Source organism: Strigops habroptila, chromosome Z (assembly GCF_004027225.2).
Source record: "Strigops habroptila isolate Jane chromosome Z, bStrHab1.2.pri, whole genome shotgun sequence".
NCBI classification, from domain to species: domain Eukaryota; kingdom Metazoa; phylum Chordata; class Aves; order Psittaciformes; family Psittacidae; genus Strigops; species Strigops habroptila.
Genome location: NC_044302.2, coordinates 86156317 through 86178172, shown reverse-complemented (window position 1 = coordinate 86178172; position 21856 = coordinate 86156317). Strand labels below are relative to the sequence as shown.

Here is a 21856-nt window from a genome sequence, read left to right as displayed (position 1 = left end):
ATTTTTAATTGCTCATTTTAAGGATCTCCACATCTTCCTCAAGGGTTTGCTAATAGGTCCTATTGGTGGCTGGATATTGAATTACATGGGTTATCAATCCTGATCTGCTTCTGCAAGGTTGTAACATTTCCTGTGTTGGTTAAGTGTACTCATCTGGGGGTTTTGCCACTCTAAAGAAAATACAAAAAGCTGCATTCCAAAGGTAGTTATGGTTGGTTCTTTTTATGAATTCTTACACTTAAAGAAAAAAAAAAAAAAAAGTTTATAAACTTCTACTGATCTTGTCCTATTTCCTGGACACACACTATAATGAAACTGTTTTAAAGTTCTTTTAATTTATTCCCCTCTCCCTTTAGAAAAAAACACCTCAAATTATATGCCATTTTCAGCGTTTACCTGAACACAACAAAAAATTAACAAAGAACCACACCACATGCAACTTTCTTCTTACCTCTAGATTAAGGTAGAGTTCAGCTAAGAACAGCACAAAGGCATGAAACTCTTTTTGAGTAGTCTCGTCTCCCCTGGTGGCTGCATTCCTGTTTTCATACTCTGTTCGACACCTGTAAAAATTAAAACAAAATCATACATCTGTAGACATCCCAACGTATTTAACATGCTACTTACTTAACAGAATGCTAAGAACTTATGAAATACATTGAAACCATTACATGCTGAATGCTGGCAAGTACAATTTGTGAATGAAATGAGAGGACTTCACAAAGACACCAGGGATTTGCCTCTTTTTAGATGAATACATATGATTACATGATGATGTTTTCAAGTGTTGAAATTGGAGACAGCAAAATGAAATAGAGCAAATTACAACATGAAAAAATTAGAAGACAGTTACAGTTTATATATTAGAATATGGGTCCAGGAAGTTTAATGCAGGCAGCCAAATGTCCACAAAAATAAAGTAGATATACTCTGAAAGACACATTCTCCCCTTCAGGGTGCTGCCCACATTGTCTTAGGTGCCTTTACACTTACTCAATGAATTCTTCATCTCACCAGTTTAAGTGACAGTTATGCGTAGTTCATGACACGAAGCTGTGTGGTGATATGCTGGAGGGGAGGGATGCCATCCAGAGGGACCCTGACATGCTTGAGAGGTGGACGAGCGCAAACCTCATGAAGCTCAACAAGGCCAAGTGCAAGTTCCTGCACTTGGTTAGGACAATCCCAAACATGGATATTGTCTGGGTGCATTCAGAGCAGCCCTGAGGAAAAGGACTTGGGGGTACTGGTGGATGAAAAACTGATTATCAGCTGGCAACAAGTACTAGCAGTCCAGAAAGCAAATCACACCTTGGGCTGCATCAAAAGAAGCATGACCAGCAAGTCAAGGGAGGTGATTCTCCCCCTCAACTCCACTCTGGTGAGACTCCACCTGCAGTAATATGTCCAGTTCTGAGGCCCTCAATATAAGAAGGATATGGAGCTGTTGGAGTGAGTCCAGAGGAGAGCCACAAAGATGATGAGAGGGCTGGAGCACCTCTCCTATGAAGACAGGCTGAAAGAGCTGGGATTGTTCAGTCTGGAAAAGGCTCCAGGGAGACCTTAATGCAGCTTCCAGGGCCTAAGGGGGCTGACAAGAAATCTGGAGAGGAACTTTTTGTAAGCGCAAGTAGTGATAGGACATGGGGGAATGGCTTTAAATTGAAAGAGGGTAGATTTAGACTAGACATTAGGAAGAAGTTCTTTACTGTGAGGGTGGTGAGACACTGGCACAGGTTGCCCAGAGAAGCTGTGGCTGCCCCATCCCTGGCAGTGTTCACGGCCAGGTTGGACGGGGCTTGGAGCAACCTGGTCTAGTGGCAGGTGTCCCTGCCCATATCAGGGGGGTTGGAATTGGATAATCTTTAAGGCCCCTTCCAAACCAAACCATTCTGTGATTCTATAATCTAGATATAAATACAGAGGATTAAGATAATATGGCTGAGAATTTTTCTAGTATTCAACAACTGTGCCAAAAATATACAAGTTTACACAGCAGTTCAAAAACAGACTTAAAAAATATTTGAGATAAAGGAAAGCCAGACAACTTCTAATGTACTCTCAATGGTTATGTAGTGGACTAAGAAACACTAAAGAAACTGAAAAATCTGCATTTTCTATTTCAGCTGCTTAAAGTAGAAACTTGGGCTGAGAAACAGAAGAGGAGCTCTCTGTGGTTATAATGTTAGGTTGTTTATCCCCCTTCCCAATTACATCCGTATTAGTAATAAAAACATCAGCAAGGTGCCAAAATGGATGTTATCTATTGGGTTGGCTTTAAAAAATTCACCAGAAACCTGATAACCCAACCTTAACAGGTTATTTCCTTCATCTTCAAGTAACAAACATATTTAAAAAAAACCCAAGATAAAAGTCATAATTTTGAAGACAAAAAGGCTCATTTTGGGAAGAGGGAAAATGTAAGTATTTTCAGTTTCTCCGTGTCCTGGTTTCAGCTGGGACAGAATTAATTTTCTTTCTGGTAGCTGGTACGGTACAGTGCTGTGGTTTGGCTTCAGTATGAGAATAATGTTAATAGCACACTGATGTTTTAGTTGTTGTGTGAGTACACTGGAGGAGTGAGTGAGCGGCTGTGTGGCATTTAGCTACCTGTCATGACAGTCCTTTTGGAAGCCCAACATGGGGCATAAAAGATTGAGCTAACAACAGATCTGACCACAGTGTGTTAAAACAAATTTGCTATTCATTCATTATATTAGTTTAACAGTCACTGGTCTCAATATTGATCGATTTTCTCTCAGAATTGCTGTGTGTGTTCTCCAAGTCGTGGTATGTAACATCTTACTTACTGTACATGTTGCCTGTTGTGATGTTTATCAACTCTGGGGGCTGGGTTAAGGTTACCATTTTGCTATACTTTGCAACACTGGCTTATGATACGATAAAATTGCTGCTTGTGAGACTCATCTGGTCTCACTCACTCAACCTTGCCTCATCTCCGTACTTCGGGAGCCATCTATCGGAAGCTATTAGTAATTACATCTTTTACTTTTTCTCCTCGGAGAGCCAATCCATGGCGGAGATACGTTCCTCCATCTTCCCTTTCTCCTGGATGAGATACCTTCCTCCATCTTCCCCTTCTTCTCCAGGCTAACTATAATAGCTCGAGAATTTTGAGTATTCTAAGGATGTTCAAACCAGCATGATCCTATTGCTATGTCTCCTGAATGTGTCCTGAATGTCCTCAGAGTTAAACAACTATTTAAGAATACCATCCAGAGATCTGTCCTGAGGCTAGATAGTTATGAGTGCTGCTCGGGTAGAGTACCTGTTGTAAAAGTATGCCATGTAGATAGATACTCAAGTACCCAAGAGTTGGGCCACTGAAGAACATCAAAACAACCAAAAGATGGATCAGACTGCTAAGATCAAAGTGGCTCAGGTGGATTTGGATTGGCAACATAAGAGCGAATTGTTTTTAACCCAGTGGGCTCATTCAGGCCATCAAGGAAGAGATGCAACATATAGATGGGCTTGTGACTGAGGGGCAGATTTCACCATGGACACTATTGGACAGGTTATCCATGAATGTGAAACATGCACTGCATTTAAGCAAGCCAGCCACTTGGCTTTACTATTATTATTTTTCCTTCAATTTCTGTCTTATTAAATTGTCTTTTCTTCACAGGTCTCTTCTCCATCCTCCTGAGGGGGAGGGGGAGTAAGCAAGCAGCTGTATCATTTTTAGCTACCTGCTGTCTTCAACCATGACACTCCAGAAGTTACCTCTCCAGATAAAAGATCATCATAATGCATTGCTGTTGAAGTTTTTCATGCTTTTGCTCCTAAACACTGGTGCAGTAAGTGAAACTTCTAAAACAAGAAGTAAGCCTAAAGCTTATAAAGCCAAAAGTCCTTAAAGAGAAAAAGGCTAATTTCTAAAGAATTCTGAAATAGTAAGTGTACTGCTTCAAATGTCATGCAGTAAGATTTAACAGGAAATAGTCCATTTAAAAAAATGTTACTTTTTTGTCAACTACAAAGTCTAGTCATTATTAAACTGTAAGCCCTAGGAATTCTGTAGAAACTGAAAACTGAAGAAATGTATTCTTCTGGATTTTATGCACCCACTTCACAGACATAAAGTCAGTTAGCTGATCAATGAATAAACCTTACACAGCAACTCCAGCCAGAAAAGTAATCACAGAAAAAAAAACCACCCCACAATGAAGTAAGTCTTGGCAAGGGTCAAAGGACAAGGACAGTACATATATGTGCATTTAGCATACTTTCAAAGTTGACTAGCTTTCCAATTTACTCTGTAATTTGGGATCAGTCTGAGATACTCAGTTCAAAAGAGCCAACAGAACTCCAAATGGAATCCTGTTCTCATATTTTAAATTATTAAAATATTTTAAAATATATGTATTTGATATCCAGTATGTACCTGTGCTTTAATAATCCTCAATCTAAACTTCTATTTTATATACGTACCTCTTTGCACATGATGCTAAGAGTTACATATGAAGTAAGAAGACGTGTAACCTGAGAAAGTAACAGGCTTAAAATGACATACTGATACTGACCTTTGAAGTAACAGCTGTCGGAAGTTCCCACTTTGCGGACTAATGGTTAGATGGTGAGATAAATAGTTACACAACCGTGCTCCCATGTATGAAAAATTTGGGACAGATGTGGCCTTCCAAAATAAAAGTGGAAAAAAATAAATTATTCATAAACTCATGATTAGGCTATCAGGAAGTATCTTTAAAAGCTTTTTTGAAAACTGCTTAACAACAGTTGATAGGACAATTGAAGAGCAGAAGATTAATAATTACTATTTGTCATGTTAATTTTTGGATCTCATCAACACTTTGCTAAAGGCATTTCTGCACTTAAAAAAATACATATACCGTGATTTTGTGGCTTTAAGAAGACAGCCACTATTACCCTGTGTGTCTCAAATGTGCTTCTCCATTATAACCTACAACCAAAAGTGTCTGAAGGTCACTTACAAACTGTTTATACAAAAAAATCAACAGTGGACATTAAAACATTTTTCCAAGGACACACTCTCTCTCAAGGAGCAAGGAGTATATTAAAACTGCAGCAACAACAATGACAACAAGTCTCCTTCATTCAAAGGGCTGTTTATCCCAGAAACTATTCTTGGCAATAATGAATGCTCAGGGAAAAAATACAAGAACATGGCAAGTAAAGACAAATACTTTCTCCTGTACACACTCCAGAAATCTGCAGAATAGCAAACTCCTGATTCAGAGGTTAAGACTATTATCATTACAGTTAATAGCTCTTGATGGGTCTTTTTTTCTAACACAAGTCATATTACTCTGAACATTTACACTTTTGTCATCTAAAAACAGGTGGTAGTAATGAAATTCTACAACGTAAGTTACACACTGTCTGAAAAATATTTTGCTTTAAATATTATACTTTAAAATTTCTAGGTGGAAAAAAGCAATTGAGAATTCAACAGTGCCTATTATTCAACCTCTCTTAGAACTTAATGCAGAACATCCCCTTATTTTGGCAATTTATTACTGTTCGATTATTTTAAACTATCTTCTAACAACACTTAGAGATTATTTCTCAGATACAGCTTCAGTGAAAAGAGGTTCTGGTGTAAGTAAGTCCAGCAGCTTTGCCAAAAGAAAACAGGGTTATCAGGAATTCATTAAACTTCTCCCATGGTTGAATCACCTTTGAACATTCTTTTTACATCTTGATCATCTATCAGCACTATAGATATTCTTGCATGCTTCTGCTTCTAACATGTTCAAATAAAAAGCATCTTGCCATTACCATGTCAACGCATTATAGGTAATTATCTTCTACAGGCAGAGAAAAATGCACTTACTGTAACTGTACTGTGTGCATAAAGTTGCTGGTAAAAACTGAAGTGTCTTTGGAAGATACAACAAGTTTATATAACTAAGATAGTAAAATAGAATCTAGTTTCCAAGTAAGAGGCATGTGAAATATCTAATGAGCTTTTTGGTGCTTTGCTTCAATTAGTTGCTTGGACTAGAAGAGTGTTCCTGTTTTATAAAGCAAAATACATCACTTTAATTTCATTTCTCTCTTCTAGCAAAAGCCCCCAACCAACCAAACACACACACACATTCTTTGAACCTCATCTGTGGTTTTTAAACTTTATCTTTCTAATTACTCAGTCTGTATTTGTGATTGCATCAAATACTGAAACAATTAAATTTTAGGTATTATGACACAGAGACCAAAAAACCCTACCTCATCTTCTTAATAACCAATCATTACAGTGCAGTATCATCTTCCCTGAATTATTGTTGCTGGTAATCCCAGTTTACCTCTAACCCAAAAAAGTCACAATCGAAGCAGAAGGCTAATCTACCAACACCTATCTTGAGAAATTTCAGTTGGTGTATTAACTATACAACAGCCAAGATTCTTAAGCTACAATGTCAGAGTGTTCAACTTTCGGAAAACACGAGAACCGACACTTCACTCTGTACAGAGACATAAATTGGTTAGGAAGAAGAAGGGGAAGTATATAGTTAATACTTATAGACAGGCTAAGATACCTGACACACAAAGGGAAGAGTGTACAGGACTTGGGTTTCATTCATTTTAGTCTTTTTCTTTACACCTAGCATGTGTAAATTTGCCACCTTTAACCCAGGACTGCCAAGTCCGTCACTAAACCATGTCACTGACAGCCTCATCTACACTGTTTTTGAACATTTCCAGGGATGGTAATTCCACCATTGCCCTGGGCAGCCTGTTCCAATGCCTGATCGCCCTCTCTGTGAAGAAATGTTTCCTAATATCCAACCTAAACCTCTCCTGGCACTGCTTGAGGCTGTTACCTCTTATTGTATTGCTTGTTACTGGGTGAGAAAAGATCAGCCACCTCCTGGTTCCATCCTCCTTTCAAATAGCTGTAGAGAGCGAGAACTCCCTTCTGCCTCCTTTTCTTCACACTAAAGACCCCAGGTCCCTCAGCTGTTCCTCATCACACTTGTGCTCCAGACCCTTCACCAGCTTTGCTGCCCTTTTCTGGACCCACTCCAGCACCGTAATGTCTCTCTTACAGTGAATGGCCCAGAACTGAACACAGGACTTGAGGTGTGGCCTCACCAGTGCCGAGTACAGGAGGTCTCTAACAATTTCTTCCTGGATTAAGAGGACTTCAATCAGCTCCCCATCTTTGCCATCCAATTCAGGGACCTGAGTACCCTGGGGATGGCTGGCATGACTTCTGAAGACTGAGGCAAAGGCAGCATTAAGTACCTCATCCTTGGCCACTAGGTTTCCTCTAGTACCCAGTAAAGGATGGAAGTTCTCCTTGGCCCTCCTTTTACTGCTTATATATTTGTAAAAATATTTTTTATTATGTTTTATGGCAGTGGCCAGATTTAGTTCCACCTGTGCCTTTACCTTTCCAATTTTCTCCCTCCATAACCCAGCAAAATTCTTGTATTCCTCATGGGGCAACAGTCCCTTCTTCTACAGGTGACAGATTCTCCTTTTTTTTTTTTTCCTGAGTTCCCACAATATCTCCCTGTTCAGCCAGGCCACTAGACCAGGTTGCTCAAAGCCCCATCCAGCCTGGTCTTGAACATTTCCAGGAATGGGACATCTACAACTTCTCTGGGCAACCTGTTCCAGCTGTAACATCTTCCTGGAGCCTCCTCCAGCCTGAACAAAACCATCTCTCTCAGCCTGTCTTTATAGGAGAGGTGCTCTAGCCCTAACTGAGTGATGACACTCAGTGCTTCCCAGTTGAGGAAGACACAGCCCACCCTAACACTGGACTTGTTTTTAAGTAAGGGGAGAGAGAAAGAGGCAACACTGAAGACTTACATTAAATGAGAGTCTATTTAACTTCTATGAAGCTAAAAATTGGATAAATCCCTCTTTTTCTTCCAATAAAGTTATATGGAATATGTTAATCTTTTTTAACTGCCGTCTATGTGTTCAAACAAAAGATAGGAAAACAATGCTGCCAAACACAGCACGGATAATCTTCACGTCTCACTAATCTGTTCTGAATTAAATTTGCATCAATTCTGTATGACAGTAAGAAACTTGAAACTCTACAGTTCTTTACCATGACCAATCAGTCACGCAGCTTCTACCTGCCCAGATTAAAATATTCTGCAAGTATCTGCACTTAAAAGGTAAGTAAGAGTTTGCATTCTCCAAGGTAGAATTCAAAAGCAACCAACCCAGAAAAGTGAAAGACACCCAAGGTAATAAATAGCAAGGGCAAGTGTGACTTCATTCTCTGCAGCAAGGCCAAAAGACAGTAACAACAGCTCATTTGCTAAGCAACAGATATTAAGTTGTTTGTTCCAATGGCTCCCCCAATTAGTACGGAGTTCAGCTGAAGGTCTCTGTCCTCATTTCCATGGCCATCAATGGGACTGGACCTAGTTACCATTAGATGAGCTTTCCTTTCCCCTGCTTATGCTGTTTTGAAATACATATATTCCAAATGAATAAGAAAGCCTGTCAGTAACGGAGTGTTTCCCAAAGGGTGATGTGTACAGTAGGTATGAATTTAATTTTTTAAAATATCAAGGAACTGAAAGTATCTTAGTATTATGAAAAAAGTGTTTTGCAGGATAGAATAAAAATGTACAACACTTGACATTGCTCAAGAGTTTCTTCAATCTTTACTATATAAATACAGCAATTCAAATATAACTCCCTTTAACTGTAATTTCAAATCTAGTATGTGAGCCAGGAGATAAAAATTTACCAACCGTCCAAGTATCCCACACTTGAGCTACCATTTGAATTTGATTTAGCAAAATCTTTCCCTATATGTTCCAGTCTAAAAGGAAAAATTCATTAAACTACTACATAAATACAATTACACGAGAAATAATACTGATATGCATACCTTGGACACTAGGTAATAGAGGCATAGTATCAATGTTATAAGACAGAATACACAGGGTACCTGCTGATAGATGAGTTCAACAAGCCCTTGTAAATCTTCACCTGAAGCAACCCAGGCATTCAGTGTTTCAGCAAACTGCTCTATTTCAGTTTCAAAACAAGCTGGTTGGTCGGTGAGGTGATTTAGGAAGTCTTGTACGTATTCTGCCAAAGTCAGATAGCCATCGTATCTATCTTCAAAGGAAGAATCCTATAGCAGTGAAATAATATACCAACTATTTAAAAGGAACGTAAAATAACATTGTTGCACTTACTATATCCAGAAGTAACCATATAGCCCCTAGTTGCCAGTCTCTGCAGACTTGATAGTGATCTTTATCACACAGTTTACTTCAACATTGTTAGAGAACACAGACCCCAGTGCATCAGAAAGCTCCAACAGTCCCATCACCTTAAGAATTAGGTAACATTTTACAGAGATTAGGGTCTACCAGCAAAACACATCAAAAGCCAGACAAAAAAGAAACCACCAAGTTTGCCAAGTTGGGTGCAAGATTAACTAAGCAACAAACTAAGTATATATGTTCAGAATAAAACTAACAAACTGAGGCTCAACATCCATTCCTGATGTGCAGACAGTGCTGCATATATATATGAACTGTAGGAGGAAAAATAATCGGAAACTTGAAACAAAGTATTTTGGGCTTACATAGAGTGTATAGTGCTTCAAAACATGCAGACTGGGAAGAAATTACAGAAATACAATAAATACAGAGTAGCGTCCCCATGTAGAAAGTATTTTTTAAAGTCAGTGAATTTGCATCTCTTGACAATGGATGAAAGATTACAGAGCATGAAATGAAACTATTCAAATGGTATTTAATTAATTTGCAGCTACTGAGGTTAAAAACCAGGCAGTAAACACACCTGTTCCCTAAAGGAAGGATGAGCTTGCACAATACCACTTTATCAGTGTTTATGCTCCTGCTGATGGCCAGAAGGCTGTCAATTCTGTCCATTCAGAAATAAATGTATGTAATGGTATCTGAAGTCAATACTGTTCTGGAGTATTATAATGCTAGCATATGAGGGGAATAGCAAAGTAAGCAGGATACTTTGTGATGTCACTAGTAATAACACAGTACGAATAATTCACTTCATCACACTATACAAAAGATGGTGAAAAGCATTCTTACATAGATTTCAGAAGTGCAATCAGGAGCCTGAAGAGGGACTGCTAAAGAAATGACTTATCATTAGCTATTCAAGTCATAAGGGTAACATAGAATATCAGACCTGTTAATTGATCTACTAGTTAACAAGAAAAAGGTTTAAAATATATGAACTGTAAAGAAAAAAATTATCTAAAAATGTTAGTGAGCTAACAATTTTCTTCATTTAGTGGACATAAATACACTGCCAAGGATTGCAAGTACATTCTCCTTTTCCCCACTTCTCCCTTATTGAGGGGATGTAATTTACTTTCTGTCTTCAAAACGCCTCAGTCTCCCCTCTACTGTGAAGCAACACGGACCTGTGAAAGATTTTTATCTGGATATGAACTGTGGAGAAAGACAGATACATATTGTTGACAACCAAGTATTGACATTAATTTCATGACCTGTGAAAAATGTGTGGGGAAAAAGGCAGACTTTCCAAAATTCTTCAAAGATCCATGTCATAAGGGTATACAACTTAAGCTAACGGGAGACACAACAATATAATAAAGGAAAAAACTAGAAAGATTTCCTATGATGTTTAATTAAGTAGAATATTTGTCTTTAGTATTATTCACTGGGCAAAGTTACATAATACTGCCCACAAGAAATGGGAAAAAAAAATGGGTTTATGGAAATGGTCGCAAATTATTACTACCCATAAAGATGAAGCTGTCAACAACCTGGTCCAAGTTAATTTTAGTTTGAGTTGGGGACTGGAGACAAGGAGCTTCAGAGGTCCTTTCCACCTGAAAGTGTCCTAAATTCTAATGATTTGGAGCTTATAAAGCCAAAGAATAAAGGCTAACAGGCCTATGTCTAACTTGCTAAATACTCTATTTTGCTAAAGGAAATCAACTTTTACTAGGCAATTTCAAGTACCCCAGGAAAAGTTCTGTACAATAAACTTGAACTATTTTGTTCCACAGGACTATGACGTTATTGTGCAACAACTGTAGCTTAGTCATATACAGATGACCTAGCATTTCTCCAAACAACCTGCTTGAAAACTCTCCTGCCAGGTTGCAGGGAATGCTATTGCTGTAGCTAGTAAAAGAACCTGCTGCTTCTGACAGCCATCAGGTTGTTAGGAGGTCCTCATTCAGCAGAGAGGAAGGTATCTTCCTCTCATCCTTACCTGCTAAGAATTCAGTCTTGGAGGAGAAAGTCCTTGTTCTGGAAGGGGCCCCAATACCATTTGGTATACCGGTGTCCCTGTATTCATATTCTTCTTCTCATTTTGTAATTAAAAGGCTAAACATGGAGGCTTTGTACCACATTAATCTACCTGTACTAAATATGAAAATCCAAATGCAATTCAGGTTTTAGCAACTATGCTAGCAAAGAGAATAGGAGAGAAATATGAATAATTGAAACATCATAATAAAGCTGTATATTGCTAAATAAGTAATACCTGATACTTCAAAAATAATTAAGTTTAGCCCAGTAACTTCTAGACATAAACCACTCATGTTTCTCACTGGCAGATTTTAACAGAGAAGACAGCACCGAGTACTGTATCAAACAAAGAAAAACAAAGCAAATACCTCCTATTATTTTTATTAGTTGGCTAACAGAAGGCTATAAGTTTACAAATTTATGATTCAAAGCCATGAAAGTCAAATAGAAATTTTCCACGAACTTCAATGATTTCTTAATCAAGCCAACACTGTCTAATCCTTCTCCTTTGTGTTTGATAGCTATAGGATGGGATACTGGATTATTCACAACAAAAGATTCACCAATTTAAAGATAATGGATTTGCCTCTCTTCTGCTAAGAGAGGATTTGCCTTTCTTCTGCCTCTGCTTCTACTAAGAGTCAATTCATGAGTTTCAAAAAAACAGTGAAAAAGCTAAGTAGGTACTAAACCTCCTCTGATTTACGTAAAGGTAACAAAAAAGAAGATACATGAGCCAAATCTGCTCTTGGGCTCAGTTACTGCACATGTGCTAATTACCACCTTCCTATACCTGGTAAGTATTCACAACACTTCCACTTAGGAACTTCGTCACTAACAATTAATCGTTGATTCGATTTCTCTTCAGATTTCTTAGGAACAAGCTTTTCTCCCTTTCAGATTATATGCATTTAACAAGTTTACAATAAATTTATGGCAAACTTAAGTACAAATGATGTACAGTGAAAACAGAATTTGCCATGGTGATTAACAGTGATTAACAACATCACTTGGAAAAACAAGACTTTGTATAAGCAATACATTCCTTACTACCTACCTTAACCTTGGAAGCAGAGCTAAAGGACTGATAAAAGGAGAACACCTACACCAGACAGTGCCAAACACAAAACAAATACTAGAAAAACAAGTAGTCAACAAGAAAGGGCCGTAGCTGTGTGAAAAGCAAAGGTGGCAGAGGAAGATTACTGAATGACTCAATTCAGGACCCAAAAAGCTTGCTGTCTCCCCACTGCCATTCATGGAGCACATGTGCTAAAATAAAGTACTAATTAATGATATATTTGGTAACTTTTGACCAATGACAAGTAATTTCTTTGTTCTCTGAAATGTATATATCTGATGTACACAAAACTAAGGTGTGCTAGCTTTGTGAAGCTTCCACCTAGCACCCCATTTTGCAAAACAGCTGACAATAAAATACCTTGACTCTGAATATATATAGTCATTCTGCACACCAGGTAACGATTCCACTTTTGGGACAACACAAAGTTTATGGCTTATACAAAATCACCTTGCCATGCTGTATGAAGAGAAGTGGCACCCTCCTGCTTGGCTAAACATATAAAACTAGCACTGAGGCTGCTTAACCTCCTTTTGGAAATTAAATGAAGTAGAAACCAAAGCCAGATCAAATGGTGATGCTGGGATTCCACCTAAGATGATACAAATCTCACTCCTACAAAGTGAAGACATCATTATGCCCTTCTGATGGAGTGACAGCCACGTTATTATCATACACCCATGCCAGAGAACAAGTCTGACATTTCCAACTAGCAATCCAAACCTAAATCTAGTCACCAGTTCTACTGCAGAAGTCCACAAGTTCTGATTGGACCGACTTCTGTATGGAAACAGGTAATTCCATGGGGGTGTTTATTCCCTAAAGTCCTGGTAAAGTTTTTCTGAAAATTCTAGTATGCCTTGTATGCTGTACCCCTTACACTGTCTTCACAGGGAACTGATAGCTTTGAGTATCAGAACTAATGGGAAGTGATCAAGTAATCTCATACGCAAATGTGATATGGACACACATAGTAATTACTATAATGTACAATCAAAGAAGAAATCATCCCTTTATTTCTAAAAAACAATAAATGCTTAACAGCAAAACCACTATGTATTTTAGAAGAGAAATGGAGCTTTGAAATCTAAAAAAATACAGGGGATGTTATATGAAAGCTATAGGTATTAATTTTAAGTCAGAAAAGCAGAATTTTCTCAAAACTTTTTGATTCAAATTTTAAAACTCATGATCAAAATCTGTGTAATAATGAAGTGTGCTAAATTTATTTTTACTGCAATTGAAATTAATTCAGTCACTAAAAATTAAAAAAAACCCAACCAAAACAAAATAAAAACGCATCAAAAAGCCAAAAAAAAAAAAAAAAAAAGCCAAACCCACAGAAAAACTCTGTAATAGTGAAGGACAAATGTCTGAAATACCACTATTAAGGCCCCTGCAACATACGTGCAAACAAATGTTCTAGGTTTTGCCTAGCATTTTAAGAGGTATTTTAATTATTAGATGAGTCACATCCATAGCATATTGCTACAACTCAGCAATCAGGAACTCCTACATGCTTGCGTGTTTTCTCAAAAGAGCTGAAAAGCAACACTGATGTCCTCAAAACTTTGCAATTGTAAGCATGCATTAAGTATGCCAACCCAAATGGCAGGTTTTTTGGTCTTTGAAACTAAAATCCTTTATTTATAGAAAACATGTAACACGTATTGGGGCAAAGTAGTTATTTTCTCCCTAGATTATCCATTCACTGAAGCATGTTTGTGTTGGCATTTCGGTAGCAGTTGTATATCGGCTATGGGCTTCTATTATGCAGGACGGTAATTCTATTCAGTAAACTGGCAAAGCTGGTAACATTAAGATAACATCAATTTTACTGGTGGGGAAAAGACTTTAAATCCAAGCTACCACATTTAGCTTTTAAATCAAGTATTTTTCTAGATGTTATTAAAAATCTATATGGTTTTACAAATTATTATTTTTTTAATCACTTGATTGTATTTGTAAAAGTACTTGTTCCCACCTTTTATATATAACACCAGAATTTGGCTGCTTGCACAAAAGGATATTCCAAGAATTCACATATATCTTTCCCTTTACTGAAGCAGTAACATTGAAGACAACAGAGTGAAAAATAAAAAGTACTAACTTTTATTACATGACGCATCTACAATATTGATCTGAAATCACCCTTAGCCTGGCTGTAAATGTATTAGGTATGTGGGCAGGTAACTGCTAGGAATGAGCCTAATCCTACTTTTCTGCCCTTTGGTGATACAATACCACTTTTAAGGAAGGAATTAAAAGTCATGGTCAATCATATCCATGGTCAAATAAATTTCAAAAAGGTAAAGTCTGTGCTTGGAAAAGCTGAAGTTCAAGCTTTCTCCCACACTTGCTTCAAAAACTGTGAAATCTGCATAAGTGTGTACCTAAGCCTTTACTTAAAATCCAGTGCAGATATAACTACAACAGAGGTAGCTGCTAAAAAGATGTAACCATTGCTTGGTACAATCAACAAGTAACATGGTTATCTGCAGCAAGCTTTAGCAAAATATCTCATCCTAACGGCTCCCACATACACCATAATATTCACCCATTATCACTTAACATTCTGACTTGGAGGTTATCATCAGTTTCTGGAATCTCTTCACCAAATGCAGCATTCAAGTTATCTGATTGTACAAGATATCAGGAAAACATTAATTTGAATACAAGCAAATTGGCATACACTAAGAAAAGAAGATAAACACTCACTGCAAAGTTCTGACTGAAGTTCTGGACGTATCCTGGTGGATAAAACTCAGGTGCTTTAACAGACAAGTTTGATGTTATCACAGGAGCTGCAGCCACCTGAGGTTCAGCCATTTCTGGTCCAGAATCAAGAACTGTAACTTTATCCTGTGATCCAGATGGAATTCCTGACTGTGGCAGGTGTTCTGAAAAATTTTTGTTGAGAGCTTTTCTTAGAATTTACTAAATTAGTATGTATTCACACAGAGTACACACATAATACGTATTTTTTTTTAATTTTAAATATACTTTTACTATAAAAATACTTTCAAGTTTACTTCACATATATTGGTTTTTGTTTTTCTCAATATGGATAAGGTTTTTACTTTAGCAAACTCTAGAAGTCTTTCTACTTAACAGAAAATAACCACAATGTTCATGTGAAAGAAAAAAAAAAAAGGAAGGAAAAAAAGTGTGCGGGGGAGGAAAAAGCGCTCTCTCCTCTCCCATGAAAACACTCTTTCTTAAAGAGCTAACCTGAGAAACTAGCAAACCTGCTTACAGTATGCTTGCTCATCTTGTCGGTTTTCATACTTTTCAGATAGAAATTCAAGACTTTGAAGTTCAACAATTGGAAGACATCACTGATTTTTAGGAACACTAATTTTTAACAGAATTCTCAAAGACACTTAGCTGTTGTTCTCATACATCGTTGGCAAAAAAACTCCGACCAACCAACCAACCAACAATGAAAGAGTGCTTTTAAAACAGTATTTCCCACGAGTTCCAAATGTATCTTTATAGATTAGCTCCTGCGTTTATTGAAAACAGAACCTGATACCTACCTGAAAAAGCTAACCAACAAACAATGCTTTGTATTACTGTTAGATCGTGTTTATTTTCTGGCAAACCTTTAGGCTGGAGTTCTTCAATAAGGGGAAGGCTGAAACCATCTGCCGTCAGTTTAACAGATGGATAAAATGCACACACAGATGTGAGGGCCCAGAAAGGGGGGAAACGGACAGAGAGGTGTTGTGAGCGGCTGCAGTGCCACATCACACCCTTACCTGGGCATAGGCCCATAACACAGACACACGACCGCTCTTCTAAGGAAAGGTGCAGGTGCCCCCACGCAGCTCATCTCGGTGCCACGCCGCGAGGAGCCAGGCAGATGGCTGGGGTGCTCAGCGAGCTGGCCCTCAGGCCGCGGTGACTCCTCCACGCCTAGGTATGGGGGCGCGAAAAACCACGCGGCCCCGCGCCTGGGCCGCGGGGAGGTGGGGCGAACCCCCACGGCTCCAGCCTCAGTGGGACGGCGAAGGGGGGGACAAGCGAAGCAGGAGCAGCATGGTCCGGGCACACGAGCGGAGCGCGGCAGGCTGCAGGGAGCTGCTCTCCGACGCCTTCGACACTGGGGACCTCCGGAGGGGCGGGGAGGGGGCCGCTGCGCCCGTACCTGCGATTCCGGTGCCCAGAGGCGCAGTCTTCGGAGGCCGCAATGATTCCTGCTGCGGGAAGAGGCCGCCCGCTTGGTGCTGCTGCTCCTCGGCCGAGCCTGAGCTGTTTGAACCACTGCCCCCAAGGGGGGCCCCATCGCCGCTCTCCGGCGCGCCCGCGCCACCGGAGATAGCAGCGCCTTCCCAGCCCGCGCCCCGGCCTCGGCCGGCTCCCGGAGTTCGGTCGAAAATATCCGACATGCTCACGCTGGGGCAGCTCAAGCGCTTCTGGGAGGCAGCCGGCGAACGGCGTGGGGGCGGAACGGGGAGAGGGGCAGGGCGGCCGCTGGGTCCCGCCTCGCCGCGGCCCGAGCCCTTCACTTTCAGTTTCACCCCCACCCCACCGCCACGATGGTCGCGGCCCGGCGCGGCTCACAGCGCCCCCTCGCGGCACTTGCCATGCCTGTCGCCATAGCAACCCCGGAGCAGGGAGCGCAGCGCGACCCGGCCGGGGCGAGTGTCGGCCAGCGCGGCTGTGGCGGACGGGCAGAGGCTGTTCCCGGGCTCGGGAACAACCTCGCTTGTCCACAGCTGATGGGTCTGCAACCCCCACCACAGCACAGGGCCGCTTTCCAGCGAGCTGCGGGTGTCAGCAGCCGGTTCCGGGGCCGCACCGCGGCACACCTCCCGAACACCAGGAAAGCTTGGGCACGGCATTTCTGACAAAACAATATGTTCTTGTGATTGTTCCCCCGCAGGAACACACAGCGCGCGGTGACTCCACCAGCACCGAGACTGCTGCTACACGTAGCAAGAGACCTGTAGCTACACTCTGCGCATACAGGCAGAGGAGAGGCGTTTGTGTGCACAGCTGCAGCCTGAATTCTACACTTGAGCCGCTAACATGGCAACATGATTGTACTGTTAGGGCCACTTCATATAAATGTGCTTGTTCAGAATAATGCATTTTCATGTATAATTATGCACGACATGGTAACAAATGCTATTCTGATTTAATTTTTAAAAACCTTCCACACCAATGGGAACAAACTGGAGGAGCCTATGTGTGTAATGCATTTTGCCAATATTAACTAATATTCGCTAATATTTTGCTAATATTAACCCACACTAACTGTGGGTGACTCAGTTTAAGTGCCTGTTCACAATTTAATTCACCTATTCCTGTTCAGTTTTAGCCCAGAGCCTTACTCTACTCACTTTGCAAACTCCAGACCACCACAACTTGCTTTCAAGATGAGGCAGGTAATGGAGACACAGGGTGCCCAGAACACATCACAGCTCGTCCTGATGCTGGTGTTCGATCCCCACAAAGAGCCTGCCCTGCCCCTTCCACAGCAAAAGCCAAAGCCTGGGGTGGGGTCGGGTCAAACTCTGTTCGCCACTCATGAGGGGGTGAAAAATACACAAGTGTGTGTGAAACATTATAAAAAAACCCCCAAATAAACAGAATAGCACTGTCTTATATTAAAAAAAAAAAATTCTATTATGAAAAGGTGCCTTTAGAAGCTATGTTCCTATTTGGTTTACTGTTATATTTTACAATTTTTAATTATTAATGGGGTGTTGGTGTAGGGTGTAAAATATTTGTGACTTCCCCAAGGCATGAATCGGACTGATTTTTGGTGAAAGACAGGCTTGGCCAGACAGTAAAGGTGACACAGTTGAAGTTCATTATGCTCATGGGAAAACTGTTCCTAGGCAACCGTTACTGAAAGCCAGACTGGTAAACTAACAGATCTACACACTGCAAAGGAAATGAGAGCAACAGTAGGAGGTTTTGGTGAGACAAAAAAATACCGGAATACTTCCCTTGTGTAAACAATTGTCAAAACTAGATTTAAGCAGCATTACCAACCATTTAAAGACCACAAATTAGCTACTAAAATAACTAAATGGAATATATTCAGTGTTGTTGTGTTATTTCAGCTCCACTTTTAAAGCCCGTGTTTGCGACCTCGCGTCACGTCTGCAGACTTCACCTTACCAGGAAGAGAACGAAAAGTTTACATTAATGTGAAAAAGGAAGCTGAGATTCTCAACCACTGGTCTTGGGCTCCTGAGGCTTTAAAGGAAAATCATCATTATACTCTGGCATCACTTTTTAATATACCAATCTTTTGAAAAAGCAAATCTCATTCTTTAAGGTATACACCTATTGAGGAATTAAATGTTACTGAACCAGGTAACTTTTCACCTGTGATATAATGTGAATTCTTTTCACTTAACAGACGTTCTACATTATCTTCATTTAATGTCTGTTTGGCAACTACTTACCGTTTAGAGTGGACTGTGATACCAGATCCATCTTTTCCTCACAGATGTAATACTGGAGTTTGTATGAAAGTAGTTGCGTTTGGCTGGGAAGCCGATTTCTCTTCCCTAGTGTAGACACCTAAACCAAAAATTAGAAAAAGGAATTTTTCAGGCAATGAAATCCAAAATTACAATACCCAAATACTACCTACAATAGTCAACCCTTTTACACAATGCCTAAAATTCTGCTTAGAATGTTCCAGCCTGAGTAGCTGAAGTCATACCAGTTACTTCAATCCTGTGAAACCAAACAGCTGAAGACCTAAGATGGCTACGTTAGTGAGACACGCAATGACTGGATAAAAACTTTCACCAAATGCAGTTACGACCTACAAATATCCATTAGAGGAGTTACTTGCTTTGTCCTGAGTGTGTGACCTAATAGTCTAACATTTAATTTTGAAGTAATATTGTACACAACTGCAGCACCTGGTGCTGAGAAACCACAAACTGCAACTTTCTCAGTATTCAGAACACAAGCACTTTTACGTTTTTTTTCTTTTTATGCTTACAACATACTTAAAATTAGAAAAACGGAAAAGGCTAGTTCTAGCTTTTAAAATTGAATATATTATTAATAATCGGTATTTTGCTGATCCCTATCGTATTGATGAGGCATGTCATTGCAGTACTCAATGGTTACTGAGCCTGAAACATAAAGCACCCATATTAGGACATAAGGTGTAACTCTAAATGGAATCTTTCTCACAGATTCATTTAAAAGCACAGTAGTCTCCTAAAGATCTAGCAGAAGCATATCCTACTAATTACTCTCAGAGAATTATGTTTTCAGAATCATTAGCTTCACTCATAAGTCGTCGGTTGTGAGACTGGCAGCTGTATGACACCTCCGGCAACGCATGTTTTGCGTTACACTGATGTAAATAGATAGAGCCTAGCACACACCTAGAAACTACAGACTGCGTGAAGTAAGACGACATACACAGGCAACGGGCAAGCTGTCGTCTGTAAAGTTTCTACTTAATAGCATCTTCTCTGCATTGATTCATTTATTATTTATATAGCTGCCAGAGTTCCTCTGTTTCTGTTACCCTCCCACATTGTATCTACCACTCTAACGCACACACCAGCTCGCTGCTGTATTACACATCTCAAGAAACAACAATAATAAAGAAGATACCACCTATATGCCGTGGTGCTTGTCCACGAGAAACCAGCCACGTTTTAGACACTCTCTTCGCAAGCCGCTGCCTCGACCTTCGCCTCCTCACCCCAGTCACCGCCGGCCGCCACGGCTGAGAGACGCGCCCGCCTGCTGCCCGCGCCCGACACCTTCGGCCTCCGGCCACGGCTGCGACGGCTTCAGCCCCGGCCGCGGTACCTCAGCTTCCTTCGGGAAACGCCTCGCCACCGCCGCAGCACCGTCCTGAGGGCAGGGCCACGGGGCGGAGCCGCCCCTCAGCCGCGCGCCGCCGGCAGCACGCAACGCCACCACGTGACGGGCAGCCCCCGCCGCTCCCCTCCAGCTCGGGGACCGCCCCGACCGCTGCGTTCCCCTCTCTCCTTCCGGGTTGGCGGGCAGCGACCCCCCACACCCCCTCTGCACCCTCTCTACACCCTCTGTCCCGTCCCGTCCCGTCCCGCCCCGCCCCGCACCTCCCCTCCCGCCCCACCCCACGCCGCGCTGAGACTGCCGCGCCGCCTCGACCCAAGGTCGGTCAGTGCCGCGGCGGGGCCAGCGCCGGCGGCACGGCTGGTGGGTGCGGTGCGGTGCGGTGCGGTGCGGGCTAGGGGCGGTGGCATCTCCGCTTTCTCGCGGCTTAGGCCGGGGGGTGGCCGTTGCTGAGGGGAGGGCTGCGGTGTCCCACTCTCGCAGCTCCCGCGAGCGGCGGGAAGGAAGGGCGGGAGAGAGGAAGGAAAGACGTGTAGGCGGGAGGACGTGTGAAGGAGGCAGGTGGCGCGGGAAGGGGCCCGCGGGCGCGCTGCAGGCGGGGAGCGGAGAGGTGGCGGGTGCGGGCCTCCCTTGGCGGGGCGCGGTGGCCGTTGTGGCGGGGAGGAGGGGCGGGGGGCCCGGGCGGGCGGGGGGCGAGCCGCCTGCCCAACTAAGGTCAATCGGTGGCCGTGGCTATAAATAGCGGCGTGAACAAACCGGGGGCTCTGTCCTGTGGGGAGCGGTGGCCCCTCGCTGTGGGGAGGGACGGGACGGCGCGTTAGACCCGGCTGGGTGTCGGGCGAGGAGCCTTTGCATCCGTCAGCAGCCAGTACCCGCCTGCTCGCGAGGGCGCCCCTGCCCGCTGCCCCACTTGTCCCATCACGGGTGCCTGTTCTGGAATGCGTCCGGAGCGCCCGTGAGATGCTGTCCTGCAGAGGGTAACTGTTTTGGGAGCTCTGGCAGGGGTTTGAATTGTTTGGCTCTGTGGGCGCAGGAAGTTTTCATGTGTCAAAGATGCTGGTTTACAGGGACGGTGTGAGGAGAATGAGGTCTTTGAGCACAGAAATACGATTTCTAGGTCAACTTTTTGTAATGTCAGCCCTACTGTGGTCTTGTTACTTTAGTTTGGTAGTTGCCTTACTCAGTTAAAAAGAAAGTTCTAGCTAGAAAAAAAAGGTGGGGAGAAATGATCATCTCGTGGCTACTGGCAGTTGACAGGACTTAAGCTGCTGAGTTTACATGCCTTCTGTCTTGTATCATTAATAATTCTTGCTTTGTTTTTATGTGTGCAGCCCAAATTCCTTAAGTGGCAAGGAGTCTGCTGTAAGGTCTGGGCAGAATGGCGAGCCTTCTGCGCATTGCTGTTAGTGGGTGCTCCGCTCCTGTTTTCAGCAGTGTCTTACTACCTAAGGTGCATTCTGCAAAGATGCCACGATTGCGAATGTTTAGAACCCACCGGATGCTTGCAACTCAGGCAGCTCTAAAGCCAGGTAAATTGATTAAACTATCCTAAGTAATCTTTTAAGCCATGAAGATAGATTGATTTTTTCTTTCAGATATGCATTAGTACAGAAGAGACTTAAAAAGAACACTCTTAAATCATGTCAGTAGCATGCTTGTGTCAGATGTAGTACAATTATACGCTGGTTTTAAA

At 41.6% G+C, this 21856-nt stretch overlaps 2 protein-coding genes across 6 annotated transcripts in view; one reads left to right on the top strand and one right to left on the bottom strand.

Moving 5' to 3' along the window:
* The window catches only part of PAIP1 (poly(A) binding protein interacting protein 1), a 28319-nt gene extending 8169 nt beyond the window's left edge, over positions 1–20150 (bottom strand). The window contains exons 1-6 of one of the 2 annotated variants that reach the window (XM_030512133.1): positions 19954–20150; positions 18771–18887; positions 15064–15245; positions 8930–9118; positions 4548–4660; positions 452–563 (exon numbers count right to left, since the gene is read on the bottom strand). In XM_030512133.1, the coding sequence (XP_030367993.1) occupies positions 452–563; positions 4548–4660; positions 8930–9118; positions 15064–15245; positions 18771–18801 (627 nt within the window). In that variant the 5' untranslated portion in view covers positions 18802–18887; positions 19954–20150. Of the gene's footprint in view, positions 1–451; positions 564–4547; positions 4661–8929; positions 9119–15063; positions 15246–16495; positions 17004–18770; positions 18888–19953 lie in introns of those variants that run through there. The other variant, XM_030512132.1, reaches the window with a different exon arrangement.
* Positions 20151–20235: 85 nt separating this feature from the next.
* The window catches only part of NNT (nicotinamide nucleotide transhydrogenase), a 45715-nt gene continuing 44094 nt past the window's right edge, over positions 20236–21856 (top strand). For 2 of the 4 annotated variants that reach the window (XM_030512128.1, XM_030512131.1), the window contains exons 1-2: positions 20266–20526; positions 21495–21692. In XM_030512128.1, coding sequence (XP_030367988.1) covers positions 21542–21692 — 151 coding nt within the window. In that variant the 5' untranslated portion in view covers positions 20266–20526; positions 21495–21541. Of the gene's footprint in view, positions 20527–21044; positions 21141–21494; positions 21693–21856 lie in introns of those variants that run through there. The other 2 variants (XM_030512129.1, XM_030512130.1) reach the window with 2 other exon arrangements.